Source organism: Phyllostomus discolor, chromosome 10 (genome assembly GCF_004126475.2).
Source record: "Phyllostomus discolor isolate MPI-MPIP mPhyDis1 chromosome 10, mPhyDis1.pri.v3, whole genome shotgun sequence".
NCBI lineage: Eukaryota > Metazoa > Chordata > Mammalia > Chiroptera > Phyllostomidae > Phyllostomus > Phyllostomus discolor.
Window position 1 is genome coordinate 87277752 of NC_040912.2, and position 19629 is coordinate 87297380.

Below are 19629 nucleotides of genomic sequence, written 5' to 3' on the forward strand. Positions count from 1 at the left end.
TGCCCACATCTCACATCTGATCATGCCCATGTTCAGCTTGGAATCAGCGCTGGCTTTCCAGCATCTACGAGACAAAGTCCAATGTCCTCCAACACCGACCCCATGCGCATTCCAGACACGCTGTCGTCCTCAGAACACACCACAAGGTGTCAACCCTCGGTGCCCGGGCCACCCCTGTCCCTCCTCTCCCTTGGCACAGGAAGTTACTACAGTATTCTCCAAAGCACGCCTACCTCCACCCCCTAAAGAAAGATGAAGTTGTATGAACAAAGCGTTTCATCCAAGTTTGTCAAACTGTATCTATGTTATCAAGAAATGCTGGCGAGGATGCGGAGGAAAGGGAACCCTAGTGCACCATTGGTGGGAATGCAGGCTGGGGCAGCCGCTGTGGACAACAGTACGGAGTTTCCTTAAGAAACTACAAATGGATCTGCCTTTTGACTCAGCGATTCTGCTGCTGGGAACGTACCCTAAGACTCCTGAGTCACCAGTTCAAAAGAACCCAGACAGCCTTATGTCCACAGCGGCACCACTTACAACAGCCAAGTGCTAGAAACAGCCCAAGTGCCCATCGGTAGACGAGTGGATCGAACAAACTGGAGAGCAGGGACTCTCCACACGTGGCCCCAAACAGCCCCCCCAGCCCGATGGTCGCTGTGACTGCTTCTCCTCGGAGCCCTCAGTGCGCCCTGTCTGAGTTTTTCTTTGTTTTGACCCTCAGGTTCAACTGCAGTACCCTGGGCACGGACGATGACCGGATTCCTTCCTGGGATGATGAAATGCTTCTGGGGTTTACAGCAGTTACCCTGGGCCAGTCTTTGGATTTTTCATGGAACATTCCCAGCCCGGTTGGACCAACGGCGCTGTCTGTCCTCCCGGGTCTGTCCTGACTGCTGCTGTTTCTCTGACTGACTGGACCACAGGTTCTCAGACCATATCCATGGGACCCCTGGAGTGGGACGCTTTTCCCGTATAAACACACAACAGTGTGATGTATATAAAAATGTGGGAATGTATTATTTCCCTGCCCATGTAAATACAGTGAGCGACGGCCAGAGCACCTTGGCCCGTGTTTACATTTCTCTCTACCAGGCAGTGAGGACCAGGGGGAGGTTCAGAGAATACACAGAACACACAGGCATGGTTCTTCTTCTCTGTTTTTCTGTATAAGACTTTATTATCACTAATGAAAATTACATTATTTGAAGAGAAAAAATCAGAAATGTATTTATAAGTGAAATTACAGAAACTCACGGCCTGCATAAATAAATCACGGGAATGTGGTAAACCTACTGCAGGTGACTGTGGTCTCTGAGCTCCTCACACTGTCGGGACACAGAGACGTTTCTATGGAGACGAAATGCAGCGGCGCCCCTTCTGCGTCAGGGGGCTCGCAGAGAACGGGGAGATGTACCACTCGTGGTCGGGAGCACCCCCAACGCCCAGCGCGGCGTGTTCAACACAGTCGGCGTGCCCTGGGAGAGGAAAATCCAAGTACGATTCACGTCATCCTCAGAAACAATCAGCTGTTAGGAAGTGGAGTTTGAAAAAACATTACCACTTGTTTTATATGAATGTTAACCGCAGAAGCTAAGTGACCGCTTGGTAGATAAATGAAAAAAATTCAAATCTGCACTTTTTCTCCATCCTATTAGGAAAAAAAAACCAGGTATTTTTAAGTCTGGCTGAAAATTCTCTCACATACGTGATGCCCCGCTAAAGCTGAACCGTTACCACGTTCAGGAGGCTTGGAGCGCCGAACACGCGTCTTCCCATGCTGCGGGGACTGGGTGATGAGGCACCAGAACACGGACGCAGCCTCCTTCTCAGTCACCCCCACCCCCGAGCGAGTGGGAAAGACACACGCACTTTCCCAAGTCTTTCTGGAAGCACATCGACTTGGGCACGAGACGCGTCGCTGCAGGAGAGCAGTGCTTCTGCACGCGCGTGACCTCTTCATACCAGCAATCACCCTGGCTCTCGCTGTCCCGACTGGTCTTCGCCCGACAGTGCTCCCGGCTCTGCTGCGGCCACAAAATCAGCCCCTGCTGCGCACTCTTGTCCCAAGTGATAAAGCAACTCTCGGTCTCCGTGTGAGGACGGGCTAGATTCGGTTCTTTGCAGTGCGTTGAGGGCATTATACTTCCAGAATTTAGTGTTATAGAACTCTTCATTTTTTATGGACCAGTTTATAATAGGTGGCCGGCAGACTTGGGTTTTGCAGTCTGGAGCAATATAAATAGTTTATGTTAATTACCCCCTTTCCACCTTCTGGGAGAATGGAGAGCATTTTGCTTGCAAATTTTGCGCTTGGTCATTAACATTCTGGTTTCTAGAAATGCACTGGACCATTTTATAATGCCAAATGAGAATGTTCAAACTGCTACTGCAGTGACATTAATTACTTAAAGCTTATTTTTTTTTGCCATGTAGTAAGTTTGCTGCAGCTAATACATGTGTATAAAATAGCTGATCACCTCATTATCCTCAGGTTCACCTTAAAATTATAAGCAAATGTATTCCATATTCATGAGCATCACAGTAAACTGAGCGCAATCTGGGGTAAAATACTTGTTCAATAATAATTTCCTCTTTATGAAATAGTTTCCTTTATTTATATGGATGCTTTAAAAACATCTTTAGGGTCAATTTCATTGGCATCTCAAATCTCTAATAGCAATGGGCGAGGAAACAGAATTAAAATGTAATCCATCTATTTTGAATTCAGATAGTATCATTTCTAATGTGTTTTGAAATATCCTGATCCAGCTGTCCAGACTGGGAATTACATCCATTCATTCACATTGAGAGGGGAAGGTGCATAGTACCTCCCGGGGAGAAGCTGCCCCCATCTGATTTTCGCTCTCCGCATCTTTATTTTAGTGCGCCACCTGCTGTCCCGGACCAGCACTTCGACCATGGAACGCTGTGTGGAAGTTCCACAGGGCAAACAGGGGTCACGGAAGCAGAAAGACATCACCTACCTCCGGCCATTGAGACAGGAACAGGATGGAAAATGAATGGAACAGGATTCCATCTTCTCTGACTTCAGTGGGACTTTCTGAGATACCCAACACACACAAAATATATTTCTATGTATACATTTTTCTTCTGATTTCTACATATATTTTCTTCTCACGAATACTTAATCAAATACCACTGAAAATGCACTGATCTGATATGCGCGTCCTCATGACAAACAGTGGCATCATTTCAGCCCTGCAGTCGTGGCTTCAAACCACAAGCGAGACATCGCTCTAAAATACAGATACTGTCATCGCTGTGCATATCCATAATTATGGGTGTAGGGACTACTGTAAGTAGTAAGTCTTGCTGGGGGATACTCAAAATGAAAAGAAATTTTATAATCTAAGCATTTCCAGCTTGTCCTATTATACATGTAGTATTCTTACAAAAGGCCTCCAGATGCATTTTCCTCTCCCATCTGCAATTTCCGCGTCTTCACAATGCAGGAACTCAAAATGGAAAGTCCTTTCCACGTACGGTCAGCCTTCTCCTGCAGAGGACCGCCGCCCCTGAAATTCTCCACACTGATAAGAAATTTCATCTGGCGAGTGAGTCATCCGACCGAGATCCTTGGGGAGCAGACAACCTCCGCCCTTCCCAGTGCACACAGAAGCTTCTGTGCTTCTGCCCGAGTGGGGGCAGGGATGGAGGGGCTGCTGCAGCCTCCAAGGCAGGAAGCTCTTTGTATTTGTAGCAACATGCCCAGAGTCGCTTGAAAGCACGGGGCTTATCTATGTTCTCGAGTTGCACACAGCCCTCTAAAAAAGATGGCTGGTCTCCGAGAAGGAAAAACAGAGACGTGAATTCCTCTTTGGAAGGCATCTCCAACATGATCTAGGAAGCGCCTGCCAGGTCACGTGGGGCCCAGGGAACCGTTTTCTGCTCCTTACTTCCTCGTCTGACGCTTGGTTTGCCCGACGCCCGCTCCGGAGCATGCATGTGTAAGGAACAGCGGGCCTCATCGATGCAAGCTGCAATTCCACTCTCTAAAAAAGTTGCATTCTACTATGTCCAAAAGAAAAAATGTTATGGTGAACCCATGAACTTGAGCTATAAAGTAGAATAAACTAGTGTAAGAAATTTCTAAAAACACTGATTCTAAAACCACATTATTCCATGAAATTTATTACAAGATCAGAAGATCATAGTATTTTATACATTTTTATCTTATCCTATATTTTAAAAAATAGAATACATTATCTAAGTATATTACATAAAATGTACTACAGATCATAAGAGCTAAGGTGTAGCAGGGGTGTCTGACCTTTTGGCGTCTCTGGGCCACACTGGAAGAGGAAGAGTTGTCTTGGGCCACACAGTAAATACATTGTGACACATAATCACAAAAAAAAATCTCATAATGTTTTAAGTAAATTTACAATTTTGTGTTGGGCCACATTCACAGCCATTCTGGGCCGCAGGTGGCCCGTGGGCCACAGGTTGGACAGCCCTGGAAAAATACACGATTATGAATACCACTCCTACAACTGTTACATTTTCATTAAGGACTTTGTATGCGGCAGGCGCTGAAGCAAGTACATTAACTAATAACCTGCTGCTACAAGGAGCCTATTATTCTGACTTACATGTGAGGAAACTGAAGCTAAAAGGACTTCAATAGCCTCCTACCGTTGTGCAGCTCGAAGGAGTGCCAGGCCCATCACGAGTGTTTGAGCACCTAACCTCTAATTACCACGCTTTGGAGGCTGAGGCTTTTGATAATAAACACTCATTATTACAATTGGCAGGGACAACAAAGATGCCAAAGCACCTGGACACATGTCACAGGAAAACTGCCATGACATCCAGAATGCCGCTAAGATCCCTTCAAACAGTCTACGTGCCAGCTGAGGTTTGCCACGATGTCCTTTAAAACTAGCACTGACGTTATTGGAAATACATGTATTCATTGAGCAAACACTTACTGAATAAATTAACTCAGAGACAACAGAAAATGTCAAGCCAATGCACACGTAAGACGAAGGATATGGATTTTAGTCGGAGAATACAGGGGCCCACGGAACGCTAAGCGAACAGCCCGGGCGGGAATGGCCCAGGCGTGAACGAGAGGAGCGGCGGTGAGCCCGGAGCGAATGAAGTGGGCACGGAGACCCTGCGGGGCTGCAGGGACAGCCGTGCCGGCGTGAAGGGTGGGCAGAGAAAACTATGGGGTTACCGCTGGCTTCCTGCCAGGCGGGTGGATGGCAGTGCCGCAGAACAGCACGGGAAATAAAGAAGGAAGAAACGAGGTGTTGTGAAGAAAGATGGTGAGCTTTGTTGCAGACACGAAATGAAGCTGCTCTGGCTGCTCAGTGAGAGGTAGAAATGTGGCTTTGGAGCTCCAGGTTAGAGGGATAAATTAGGGCGCTAATGGCAGGGAGGGTGACTGAGGCCCAGGGAACCAGGACAAAGGCAGCCATGACAGAGCATCCACGGGGAGCTGGGGAGAAAACAGCGGTGGTGGTGGTGGGGGCCGCAGGAGGTGGAGCGGTCAGGTGGGAACGCAGGAGTGAACGGGGTTACTCCTTCTCCACTCCACGCCGACAGAGTCACGCTCTGCCTGCGGTCCAGCCCACCCTTCTCTGCTCTCTCAGGAACTGAGAAGGCCGACAGGACCTGGCTCCTCACCACAGTCCACACACCATCAAGTCTGAACTGCTTTCATAAATGTGAAGCAGAGCTCACAATTTGGAACTTTCTGATGACATGCTTTTCAGTGAGAGAATCCACAAAAAGATATTTCCATGCGCCCAAGTGCCAAGAAGTCCTTACCTTTGCCTTTTTATCCTGTATTATTATCAGTCATGCCACAAAAGGTTACATCATTCTATAGTTATGATATTTGAAACAGCATTATTATTCAAGTACACTTTATTTTGGAATAATTATAGATTTAGCAAAAAGTGGCAAGGATAGTACACAGAGTACACACTTCACCCAGTTTCCACCACTGTCAACAGTGTAAGTAACTGGGGTACCCTTGTCACAACTAAGATCGACACGGGGGCCCCACCAATTAGAGAAGAAAAAGAAGCAGACTTCTGTTCCAGGTGGAGACGTAGGCAAACACGCTTCACCTCCTCAGATAACTACAAAAAATATCACAACCAAGGATTTAAAGAAGCCACCTTCATCCAGGTGGGCCGGAGGGCGAAGACATGGAGATGTGGGATGGCGTGAAGAGGCGGCGGAACAGGGGGTCCCACACGCACATGTGGGTAAAAATCGGGAGGGACACCTCAGGAGCAAGGGCTCCCGGCCCCAGGGAGTTAAATCCCCGTAACTTCTGGCTGTAAAAACCAGTGGGGCTTGGGGCGGCGGAAGAAACTGCTGGATTTTCAGGAGACTCTGCTTAAAGGGCCCACACGGACTGAGAACTTGTGCAGACCCACCCTCTCTGGGATTCAGCATGAGGGCAGGAGCTGCAAGGACCCCGGTCACACGAGGCGAGTGCCGGGAAAACCTCCAGAAGCCAGGCCGCAGCACTGTCCCTCTCCAAGCCCTGTCCACCCTCCACCCCCCTCCCCCTGACCCTGCACAATGAGCCACAAAGCTGTAAAGCAGGTTGCCCCACCCTGGCAATTACCTAGGCTCCTCCCCATATAATTTACAGGTGCCTGTTCTACAACAGGCCACGCTACTAAGACAGGGAGTCAAAACAGCTCCACCTAATACACAGAAACAACCACAGGGAGGCTGCCCAATTGTGGAGACAGAGAAACATGGCCCAAATGAAAGAACAGCACAAAACCCCAGAAAAAGAATGAAACAAAATGAAGATAACCCACCTATCAGATATGGAGTTCAAAACACTGGTTACCAGGATGCTCAAAGAGCTCACTGAGTACAGCAACAGCATAAAAAAGTCCTAGGAATGAATGAGGGTCACACTAAGTGAAATAAAGAAAAATCTACAGGGAACCAACAGTGGATGGGATGAAGACAGGATTCAAATCAACCTGTTGGGACACAAGGAAGAAATAAGCATTCACCCAGCAAGCAGAACAGCAAGAAGAGAAAAAGAATAAAAAAAACGAGGATAGTATTGGGTGCCTCCGGGACATCTCCAAACGCACCAACGTCTGAATCATAGCGGTGCCACAAGGAGGGGAAGAAGAGCAAGAAACTGAAAGTGTATTTGAAAACATGATGAAAGAAAACTACCCTAATTTGGCAAAGGAAATAGACACGTTTTTAGCATCTTATAATCTAGATTTATTTCTGCCTAGACAATGTACACCTTACATTTTAAAAAGCCTGGAGAAATAGCCTCTAAGTTCCCCACCGAACCCCAGGGTTTAGATCTCAGGTGTGCATCACGGCATCGGAAGACGGGGAGGCAACATGAAAACACAGCACCGCAAAGCCACGTGTGGCAGAGAGACTTCGTGCAGAGGAGTCAACATTGGGGGTGAGCAGGCTTAAAACAGATGCATAAATAAATAAATGAATTTAGAGAACTTTTTTTAAATAATGTTGTGTGCTGGAGAGTAAACTCCCCTAGGATGAGGACAGGCCCTAATCCAAATTGTATAAATGTCTAATATGTTATACTATATAGTTAGTTACTTAACATATTAAATGCTACTTTAATTCAATTTACGTGTTATAATTAATACTGTAAAGAATATGCTAACCAGATCAGACTTTACTGTAAAACATAGATGCTGTGATTACAATTCCTACTCATAACGTAAGTGGACGAGCAGAAATGCAAGGTGATTTGCTCGGATTTAGCACCTGCATGAGGGTGAAGCGTATGTGGACACAGCGCACAGGAGCACGTTTTTAAATGTCCTCAAGATGCTCTCATCTGAGGGCGGAGGGTGTGCGGAGAGAAGTCTGGTCTCAGTCCCCTTCTACTCTTTCTAATCATGCTTTTCTCCACTGTTACCCGAAATCAACAGCAACCTGGTACTTCCAGGTTAAATGTTCAATCCGGTGGAGGCTCAAGACACTCTGATCAGATTTAACACAAATCTGAAGGGGAGCTTCCTGGGAAGGTTTTCCCTGTGAGTAATGCGCTGTCCAGTTTATCTAACTACACTTTTTAGGCACCAAACTCATCGCACTGTTCGTTCTCCATCTCACACCCTCCCGACGCCGGTCGCTGGCTCCCAGCCGTGCTCTCCATCCTGTGGGCACGGTGGTCCTCCCTGGCCACGCTCCTCCCTGTTGCCTTCTCACCGCTGTGTGTCTGCTACGTCTTGGTTTCTCTCAACAGCCATTCCACGACTGCGTTACGTTCTCCCGTCCTGCAGGTCCCCAGGGTGCTGAAACGGGCCCAGCATCCCCAGCACGAACACCTCGTACCCGCCAAGTGCTGCTGTGCAGCTGTGAACCAGACAAACCCGACCGCGGCATCAAGGGCTGTGTGCTCCAGCTGGGGAGAAAGGCTTCAAGGAACGAGGAGAAGTCACTAGTGGCGTCATTAGAAAGGTCCAAAGGGCCTTGCAGGAAAAGAGGGGCACACAGGGATGCCCAGCAGGAGGACCTAACCCAGGGTGGGGTGGAGGAACACCCGCCTGAAGCCTGTCAGGTGGACTCCGTCCGCCATCACGGTCTAGGCAAAGACAAAGAAAAATATAAAAAAAAAATACTCATGAATTCTCAGCAGCGGGGAAACAGGGGCAAAAACCCCGTAAGGCGGGGCAGGAGAGAGAATACGGCCCATTTTAGGAACACAGAGAAAGAGCTGCACGAGACGAGGCTGCAGAACGCGGGACTGGGCCCGAAGCACGCGGAGGCCTCCGGCAGCTACGGGGGTGCGCTGCTCTCTGTCCCCCCGAGAGAACCCGCCACTGGGCTGTGGGGACCGCTGGCTGCAGTGACCCTCAGGATGCAGCGAAGCACGCCACCAAGGCTACACGCCCCCCAAGCTGCCTCTACTCCACGGCTAAGCACAGTGGGAGTCTGGCCCCTTCTGGCCAATGCAGGCGCCCTCCAACAGCTCCTCCTGCTCCAGCCCTCCCCACCGGACTGGCCACGGCCTTGTCGCGTTTGTTTGGCAGATCACAGACCCCTGACTACCCTCCTCCCCAGCCCGGGGCTCCCTCTGGAGTCTGGTCTGCTTCAGTTTGAGATACACCTATTTGTTCTTAGAGCCGATGCCTGAGCACAGGACACTATCAATTAAGCACAACACATAAGACTCACATAATTGCATTCCCAGCTTACAAAAACTTCGGTGGTAGCTCCAGGGAAACTGAAACTGCTGTGAAGATTTACAATTTTTGTTTTCCTGAGAAACTAAAAAAATCAGCTATATCTGGATGAAGCAAATAACTCTGGATGGGCTGTGTTCTGTTTGCCTTAAACAAATATTTAATTACAGCAACTTACTGCTGGACATAGCACAATACATTTGGTACAGTTCAAGCCACAACCGAGATGAGAATGTTCGCTCAATCACTTTCGCTGACTGGGCCCCATGAGCTGCGTGCCGTTTACAACAGTTACCAAGGCTTTTCTTCAAAGGGAGAAGGGGATCCGCGGCATCAACTCGGTAACCACCTGCCAGAACACATCTCCGAAGAACCTTTGCAAGGGAGCAGGTATCCTCGGGACTGCCTCTTCAGCACCTGACCCGCCCGGCCACAGGTGTGTTAGCCACCCCGCCTGAGCACATGACTTGTGGATGGCACTCCAGCCTGAGACAGCCAGATCTCGTCTCGTCCTCCTTTGCCAAAACCGAGAGTGGCCAAAGGATGCCTCAGCCCCTTCCTCCCCCGGGACGGGAAGGGGTAAATAAAGTGTTGCTACAGGCGGCTGGTGGAGACGACGGGAGAAACGGACCGGAGAGCAGGCCTCCACGGCAGCGCCCAGACCACGAAGGACGCAGACGGGAGGTGGGGCCGGGCTGTGCCTGCAGACAGACTGGCTTGTCGGACCCCTGAGGCTGGGCTCAGAGGCGTCCCTGTCCCTCCTGTCAGAAATGTCCTGACGCCCCAGGGTGCTTTTCTGGTTTTCTACGTTTAAATTACCTACTTGATCGTGCGCCTCTGCTTACCTTCCGGTCCCTGCTGGGAAGGCACGTCAATTCCTATTCACGCTTCACACTTCACGTTGCTGATGCTCGCTAAACACGGACTTGCATACCATTTCAACAAGCACCGCGGAAAACCGTAAAGTGTAATAGGAAGTGGTGTGTTAGCTAATTACTGGGATTAAACACTAGGTGAAAGGCATTGCTGAATGCCTTTGAGAGCCCACCAATGAAAAGCGGCAGACTCTGAGCTGATTTATAAAAGGTCACTATTTCCTTGGCTTCTGTAAGCGGTTGCAGTGATGACCACGGGCCAAACCTAGGCCGTGTTTGTCTGTTTTGCCCACACAGAGTTTAAACACGTGAAGAGAAAGAGACACCCAGCTCCGCAGGGCAACCAGCAGCCAGAGACGAAAAGCAGCTTCTGGCTTTAAACCAGACGTGAGCTGCCGGCTCCGACTGCTTCACACAAGGCCGCTCCCCCATCCCGGGGCCTCGGCCCTGTGCGGCGCTGGCAGCCGTGACCTCCGGCAGCTAAGTGCGGGTTTACTCAACACGCCGAGAAACCCTGATGGGGGATCTCAAAACTGGCACAAAAGCAAAAGATCTTTCCTTTTAAAAAGTAAATAAAGTTTCAGAGGAGGAAAAACTTTAAGCAGGATCTTTAACAGACTTGGCAGTAGGACTCTCTCCACCAAGCAGGGGCCTGTCACGTACCTGCAGGCCTTTTCCCTGGATCTTCGTCTGGAGCACCTGGAGGCACTTGGTGAAGTCCGTGTGGTCTTGGTCGGGTGTTGAAACGAGCTCACATCCCTGCGTGTTGCAGAAGAAAGGAGGCAAGAATGAGGGATGCTGCCAACCTTACAGACAGCTCGGAAGCTGTAAGAGATAAGGTATCGGTAGAGACACCTGTTGTGTCTGCATTATCCTCGATCATCAGAATCACTGCTGTTATCTTTTTTACGTCCCGTGACGGGACAGCTCAGGGATGGTGTCAGAGCAGTGCGACGACGGTCTGATGGGGACAGCCGTTTCCCCAGAAAACTACAGGTTAGACTACGTGAACGGTCTTTCGAAATGCGCTGCTGTAATGACGTGCAAGATTAATAACAGGAGAACTCTGGACCAAGAATTACAGAACACATTCACAGCGAAACTACCTTAAATTGACACTAGTTGTAAGAAACACTGAGTTTCTGCAAGCAGACCTCCCAGGTTTACTTGCACAAACGGGGAAACCAGTAGCAGCATTAAACTGGTGACGAAACCACACATTCGGTAAAACGAAGCCAGGTGCCCTGCAAAATTCCTTTACACGCCCTTGCCCACGTGAGCAGCAGCATCGAGAGCTCGGCCTCCGGACACCTGTCCCTTGGATTAGTTTTGGACAGAATGAAGTGAATGGCTGAGTTCTTTGCCTCTTTTACAGCAGGCACCTTACCTAGTGAGAAACACTGAAATATCTTTATAGGTATCAAGCCACTAAAAGTGCCAGCTTGGTGGCACCAGTGAATTTAGATGACTAAAGAAACGATATTTTTTAAACGAAACCTTTTCTTCCAAGGTCTGACACGGGGAACGGCATGTGAAAGCGGAGTGCAAGGGGACTGCAGACTTCTTAATTCAGGACTAAAGCAGCATGCAGCCTCCGACAGCCGGCGGAGGGAGGCAGGGTTACACATAATCTACCACATAAAGTTGCCATTCAAAGAGTTTTCAAGGATACAAAACACCCATTCTGCCTCTTAAATTACTCCAAGAACCATTCCCAGTAGATTTAAAGGTTCTTCTTTAACTTCAAGGTCCCTTTAAATGTATCAAGCTCACCCTGTGCTTTTTTTCCATGACGACTGCCCTACCACGTAGAGACCAATGAAAAAATTAACTTCCCATCATTCGGAAATGTATTATGCCCTAAAAGATGTGTATGTCATCTTTATAGGATCATCGACGTGTCCTATCCTTACCCTAAGAGAACACTGGAATTTACTGTCCCCACCAAGCCAGGGCACAGAGAAGTGGACTCGTCTTGGGCTGACACTCACGACAGAGAAGACAGGAGGACGTGCCAGAGCACGCGGGCGTGGGACCAGGGCTGACGGCATTAGACTGTCACCGGAGCAAAACTCACCTTTGTGACAGTTCCCCGAGGACAGGAACTATTTTCAGTCATTACTGTTTCCCCTGCCTGACACCAGTCTGCTGCACGATGAGTGTTCGATGAATGTTTAAACAAGTTGCTTTAGGAATGAAGACGTAAGCTAGCAAAGGGGTGGGGGAGTGTGGCATCTCATTGCCAAAAATACCACAGATGACAATGGGACATGTCTTCATTTAGGGACTCACAACAGAAATCATCACTCCAATGAAAGGGAGCAGAAATACAAAGGCAAACAGAAATAGCAGAACAAGAGATGATTAATAGGTCACTGTCCACCTTAAAATTATCTTTACAGAATCAGTACAATCCACAGGAAAAATTATAGCTAAAGAGAACCCAAGAAATCATCTCTCCGGTCCCACTGTAACATTTTGGAGATGAGGAAAATAAAACCAAGAGGTTTAAAGTTGACCTGCTAACCACCGGACAGCAAGGCAGGAGGCAGCACTAATGCCACACCTGGAGACCCTACTGTTTTACTCCTGTGAAGTGGGAACGAACTCCTAGCCGTGGAACAGGAAAAGGTCATGTGACATCTCAAGAGCTGGTTCCACGAGAATGATGTTATAAATCAAATAACTTGACACACACCAGCGAGACTTGAATAACTTTTTATTTTCCCTCAGCAGTTTAGGATGGGCACACGGAAAAGCTTAGGTCAGGCCTCGAAGGCACTGGAACACTTAGACTATATACCAAGAACTTCTAGAAAGTCTACTGGGGGTGTTGATCAGCTACCCACGGCTCCTTGAATTTTCACGAGTGTAGACGATTCCAATATCAGAGACAGATGACGCAGTCACTGGAAAGAGAAGGAGGAGGAGCTCTAGCAGCCGCCCCCCAGCAGGGCCCGGGGAGTGGAGCAGCAGCCACAGGCCTGGCCAACGAAAGGGGGTCCCCACTGCAGCCTGGGTCTGGTGAGGCCAGACTAAGATCTAAAAGGAGAGAGATGCAGAGCTAAACCAATACACTCTCAAGACCCTGAAGGCAAGGACACGTGTAGCAATGCCCGCTAATAGGTATCAAGCTATGCTCACCTATTACACATTAACATATAATTATCATGATCTGTGCTATAGAATAAGACTCAGCTTCCTGGAGTCAGAAGCACTGAGCCATGTAAAGAAAATTTCACTGGACTTGATGTTTTTTCTAAAAAGCAAAACCACAAAACACCTCACACTCACAATCCAAAGACCCCGAAGATATAAAAGCTGAAATTTGGCCAATTAAAGAAGTATATCATTTTAAAAAAATTCTAATATTAGTTTCCTAATACATGTGTATATATTTTATCTTAAAATATACAGAAACCTTCCAAAGCATTAACTATAAAACTCTTTAATGCAGTCTGAAGACACCAATGTGTGAGGGGATACTTTTATTAGTTGCCTGGACAAAAGTTTTGTTTCTACTTTTGTCAGTTGCCTGAAATACATTATTCGGGGTACAAATTATTATTTTGTATCCTAATCTTGTACTACGCATTTATCATGTATAGTTTTTGTCATTAAGAAGTCGGATTTTAAATAGCTCAATTCTAATAATAAGTTCCCTTTATGAATACACCACATTTTTCAAGCTGGATTATTACTTTTTAACATTGCATTTTATTTTGCTTTACACTAGAATTCGAAAGGAAAGGCCTGGATTGACATCACAAATTTTGGTATATGTCAATATCAAGGTTTTTCTGATTCTGTTCAAACCTGAAAAGAATCTTTTGAGTGGGAGGAGCCACAATGCCCACTCCATCCCCTAACTAAACCCACATCAAGGGAAAAAAGCAAGAACAACTGAATTAAGTCTGAACAACTAGTTTAAAAATTCTGTTCTAGTTCGCTGAACTGAACACAGGCTTCCTTATCACCTATCAAAGCCAGGAGACACACAGAAATTTCACTGTAAATCAACCACCTGAGACCCAATCAATTACTTTTTAGAGACTTACTATGTGTCTATAGCTTCATTAACAATACTACGTACACAAGAAGTAGGCATCTGCTAGATACTAATAACACAGCCCAGTGGTAAATAAAAACAGGAATATCATCATTAGTAAACAGGGGTGTCCCACCCATGGCCCATGGGCCGCATGCAGCCCAGGATGGCTGTGAATGAGGCCCAAGACGAAATCGTAAATTTATTTAAAACATGAGATTTTTTTTGCGTGTGATTACATATCGCAATGTATTTAATGTGTGGCCCAAGACAACTCTTCTTCCAGTGTGGTGCAGAGACGCTAAAAGGTTGGAAACCTCTGAACTGTAAAATATAAATGTGTGTGTGTGTTTGGGACAGAAAGACAGATAAGGGGAAGGTTTCTTTTCTTCTTTCCCCCTTCCTGAGAAACTCCTAGCCCTACTTTGCACTACCCAGCAAGGGCTTGAAAGAAAGTCAGTCTGTATTTGATCGGTATTGTGGGCACCTGAGATGCCACTTTGACTACGGGGCTAAGCTACACTCTCTGATACAGTACACTGCAATGACGGATGCCTATTAAGGAAATTACTGATGGGTTACATCAGCTTCCCCTCAATTGAGGTATAACTGAAGAACAAAAACTTGCAATGTTGAGATCATATCATGATGTCATAAAAACTGAAATAATTTGCAATGATCAAGGAAAGATAGTTCATTAAGATGGTAGCTGCCCTAACGCCGAGGAGAACAAATTTAAAAGACATAAAAGTTACACGTAAGGAAAATTATCCATTGTTAACATGGTAATTCATCAGCTTGGAGGAGAGTGAAAAACTAGAAAGAAGCAAACGGACCACTCTGGGAGCAAACGAACCAAAGCAGTAGAACAAGTCTCACACACACACACACACACACACACACACAGTTTCTCTCTCTCTCCCTCTCTCTCTCTCTCTCTCTCTCTCTCGCTCTCTCTCTCTCTCAGACAAACCCTCGCCTGCCCCTCTGCAGACACAGGCACTTCAGTCAGGAGTAGACGCAGTGCCCCTGGGTGCACAGGGAAGCTGACTTCTGGAAGGCAGCTGCTGGTGCAGAACGTGCACGTACCCAGCAGCTGATGGAAGTTTGATGGACAAATGACAGATGGATGAAAAGCATTTCTCTCCTCAAGGGATGAACAGTATGTTTCTCCAAAACATAAATCTGGATAAACCAGACGGTGAGTCTGACACAGAAAAGCAACACCAATGTTATTTTTTCAGGTACTATGCTACCATTGCCATAAGTTAATTGCGTAACACTTCTGTTTTAGGGTAGCATTTGTACAGATTCTTAAAATGATGACAAATATGAGTGGTTCGTATGCAACTCAGTAATTTAACATACAGCAATTTGTTAACACTGGCAAAGTTGCCGTCCAGCCACAGAAAGTGAAGCACGGATGTACAGCTGAAGCAGTGGAAGGTACCCACACAGGTAATTCAGAACTCTTTCGAGGAGGTTGTAATTTACTTCTTAATAAAGGGACACTTGAGAAACAAAACCGTTACTAGGGACTTAGTAAAAATGAATCAATAAAGAGTTTTCAGAGTATGCTCTGGAATGATAATAGTTCACTTCAGTTTCCAATGTTGCCAACATCTACAGCTCTACATGGTCCTAATATACGATCTAATCACAATAAAGTCACAAATCATCTAGGAGGGATGGTTTATGTTCAGGGCGCCATACTTACACATTTTAAAAAGAAAAAAGGCATTTTAAGCAAGAAGAGTTATGATAAATGCCTCAATAAGCCAAATAATTTTACAATTAGATTAACCAAACAAGTTAATTATATACATTATTGACAGTCTCTCTTATGAGTATTAAAAGAATTTATTAGAATGATCAAATAATTTTATTGTGTAAATGTATTAAATATACTTGTGAGTATTAAAATATTCACCAAAGCATTAGCGTTGCGCCGTGAGCTCCATGAACTGTGACCTCCGCTCACCTCCGCATCCCTAGCACCGGACCCTAACGCGGCGCGGGGCAGCAGTGAGCGTTTGGTCGTGAGCGAAGGTGCTCACCAAGTCCCCGGAGAGACAGACCAGGGTCAGCAATGTTTGTCTGTAACGGCCAAACAGTGATTCTCCTGGGCTTTGCGGGCCACAGGGCTTCTCTCCCAGCTACCCAACTCTGCCTCTGTATCATGAAAGCAATAAACAACCGAATGGGAATGACTGTATTCCAATGAAACAGAAATCTCAATTCCGTATGATGTTCGTGTGCTAGGAAACAGCATTCTTTTGACTCCCCACCCCCCAACCGTTCAAACATGTAAAACCGCCCTTCGCTGCCAGTCGTACGGTAACAGGCAGGGGCCAGATGAGGCCTGCGGGCCGTGCAGTGCACCGAGCAACCTCGGTTCCCAGGCCACGGGTAGTGTCTGTGATTGTAACGACGAACCCCTCCGTGTGTGCGAGCAGTCTGACGTGGGAGAACAGGTTCGGGCCCGTGAAGACTTCTCTCTGAGCCTCTTCTTGCTCGTCTGGAAGGCAGCTGCCATGCAGACTGAAAGGGCTGTGGAGACTCTGTGCGATGGCTACAGAGAGCACTGGGCACAGCGACAGACGCGGGGCAAACGCTGCCCTGCACAGCTCAGAGGAGCCCCTGGAAACCTCGGGAGCCACAGTCGGACCACTGCACAGCAGAGCTCATCGGCGTCAACGAAACAGTGTCGGTATTCCCCGAAGAACCGTGTGCGGATGCTGACAACAGTACTTTGAATTTACTGGCAACTAAAAGAAGTTATTACAAGGCAATGAGTGTCAATAATCAACCTACCATAATTTCCAAAGACCAATGCAAAACCCATTACATTGACATTCTCGATCACTTAATTCACTGTTTGCCAATAATTAAACTAATACAGGTTAATGAGTTTTTACATTTAACATGCATGAAACCTATCAGCTTATACTATGCTATATTTTCTGATACTCTGTAATGAAAAAGAAAGCAGATCCTTTGAAAAATGACAATAGCATACCAATTGTTACCTCACGCACTGTATTCAGAGAGAGAGAGAGACTTGTCCTCGTTGGAACAAGAGGCAGGGGGTTAAGTCGGGCACAAGCACCCCAGGATTTGCTATCAGTTCGCTCATTCCAGGCTGAGTCCTCAGTGCCCACCCCTCCACCCGGGACAAGACAGGACCTGAGCGAACAACCCTGCCAAGATTTGTGTGGGGCTCGGAGATGTCCACTGTGACTCTTTGGACTGACCTTACAAGGTAAAGAATTCAGAAGTGCTGTTTCCTCGTGGGCGCCACGCACACTGATTCAACAATGTATTTGGAGAGGCTGACACACAGCTTCTCACCGAGCACAATATAGTGTACGTACAGTTATAATCAGATGCTTCTCAATAAAGTTGGGTTTTCCCAGAACATATAATCTAATTCTCTGAAATATCAGATGTTAGAAGCATCTAATCTTTAAATGAGAATCTTAAAATTATGTATGACTTCTTGATAATTAACTATCTTCCTCACTAAATTAATAACATTAATGAACTGATATCTGAGTACCCCCTGTGTTGTATGAGATATCAGTCACTTTACGTGAATTACGCTCTTGAACTCCACCACAAAGCAGTGTCAGGGAAACATCATGACCACAGCTCACACAGGCAGACCGAGTAACGTGCTCGGAGGAACACGGCTGGTGAGGACGAGGCACAGGATGTGAAGCCCGCACCCTCAGCCCGCGTGGTCACACTTGGACTGCTCTGGTGTAGGCAGGAAAACGCCTTTGCAATTTTTACTGGACTTGCATGGAGTTTGTTTTCTCCGGCTTTAAACACCTGAAAACCTAGGAGGCCACAGGGCTCTCACGGGCACCGGGGAAACGGTGACTTTGCTGCCTTCCCAGCTCACGGTGCGAGCACTACATTGAGCATTGTGCGCATGACATGGTTTACTTTCCCCTCGCTATTACACATCATGATCAACATCTCTATGTTTGTTTCCTTCTGGTTGACTCCTTAGAACTGACATCCAGAAATAAAATTGCTGGGAAAATTATAAGCATACTTTTAAAAACTCCTTCAGGCCCTAGCTGGTGTAGCTCAGTGGATTGAGCACGGGCTGCGAACCAAAGTGTCGCAGGTTCAATTCCCAGTCAGGGTACATGCCTGGGTTGCAGGCCACGGCCCCCAGCAACCACACATTGATGTTTCTGTCTCTCTCTCTTTCTCCCTCCCTTCCCTCTCTAAAAATAAATAAATAAATAAAATCTATTTTAAAAAATCCTTGATATATATATTGCCAGAGTGCCTTCTAGGAAGGGTGCAGAAATGTATATCCCTACTGCTAACAAATAAGGGTGAACAGTTTCTTTTAAAATACACCTAATAGGAAGGATGACTCACCCTGAATTTTTACTGCGAATTGATGTGACTGTCTCTTAATAGCAAACAGAGATCAGTTTCACCCATAGAGAGTTGTCTCCCATTGGAGAGGAAGGGAAGAGGAAGCCGAGACAATTTTGGAATGGTGTGCAGCAGGGATGGGACCAGAAGTGGTTCATCCAACTGCGGACTTCAAAGCGGAAGACAGCACGAAGGAGAGAGACACTCTGAGAGGGGAACAGGTGCTGATCAGCAGGGTAGAGAAGAGGAGATAAGAAACCACCAAAGGCCGTCTTCCAAGTGGCTCTGAGAAACATGAAATACAACTCACTATCCTGTGACAGTAGAATACTGACATGGATTTTCTTGGTAAACAGGCAATGACAAGAGTTTTACTGAATCTTAAAAATGTAACTCCCACACACTTCATCATCCCCTATCCATTGCTGAAATTGTCTTTTTTCTCTTATGTAAGTACAACATAAACTTTGAAATATTGGGGGGAGACATACTCAAGAGTCTTCTAAAAACTGAATTTATTAAAATTTTACTCATGAGTTCCCACAATCATTCGTTAAACTGAGCTGACCCAACCCCATAATAAGAAACCACCTGCCAGGTTAAACACACAGTAGGCATGAAGCAAAACGATAATATACTCTGGATAGTCAAAGATACAGATGTAAAATTGGCTCGAACTCATTCTCGACTTTGCTAAGAGGAAAACTTAGGTAAAGCCAATCGGAATCTGAATGACCTGGGTTCCTGACGTAGGTATGAAAACCCTCCTTCCCCGCAGAGACGGAATCTCAGAGGGGCCACTCCCCACCTCCCTCTTGATCGCACACAGCACGCCGTGGGAGACTGCCCCTTCGGTTTTACCTAGCAGCCTCCCAAAAACATTTCTGCTTTTCACACCAAAAAGATGTTTTTTAAATCACCAAATGACAGCCTACAAATAACAATTTCTTCAGCAAGAATTTCACATGATTAAACTCTAAGTAACAAGTTGCCTCTTTCGGGCTTTCTAGATGGGATAGAAAAGAAAGGAATAAACACAATTTAACCTTGGGGCAAGGAACTCCTTTCGGTCCCAAACATAGAGAGACATTCTAATCTAGCGTAATCTTCACGG

General features: G+C 46.7%; 1 protein-coding gene across 5 annotated transcripts in view; it reads right to left on the minus strand.

The window, feature by feature from the left end:
• TPK1 (thiamin pyrophosphokinase 1) overlaps window positions 1-19629 on the minus strand; it is a 257388-nt gene that overhangs the window by 123170 nt on the left and 114589 nt on the right. For 4 of the 5 annotated variants that reach the window (XM_036011004.1, XM_036011003.1, XM_028525244.2 and 1 more), the window contains one exon: window positions 10730-10825. The exons of the other annotated variant lie outside the window; for it this stretch is intronic. In XM_036011004.1, coding sequence (XP_035866897.1) covers window positions 10730-10825 — 96 coding nt within the window. The remainder of the gene's footprint in view (window positions 1-10729; window positions 10826-19629) is intronic. 5 annotated transcript variants of the gene reach the window in all.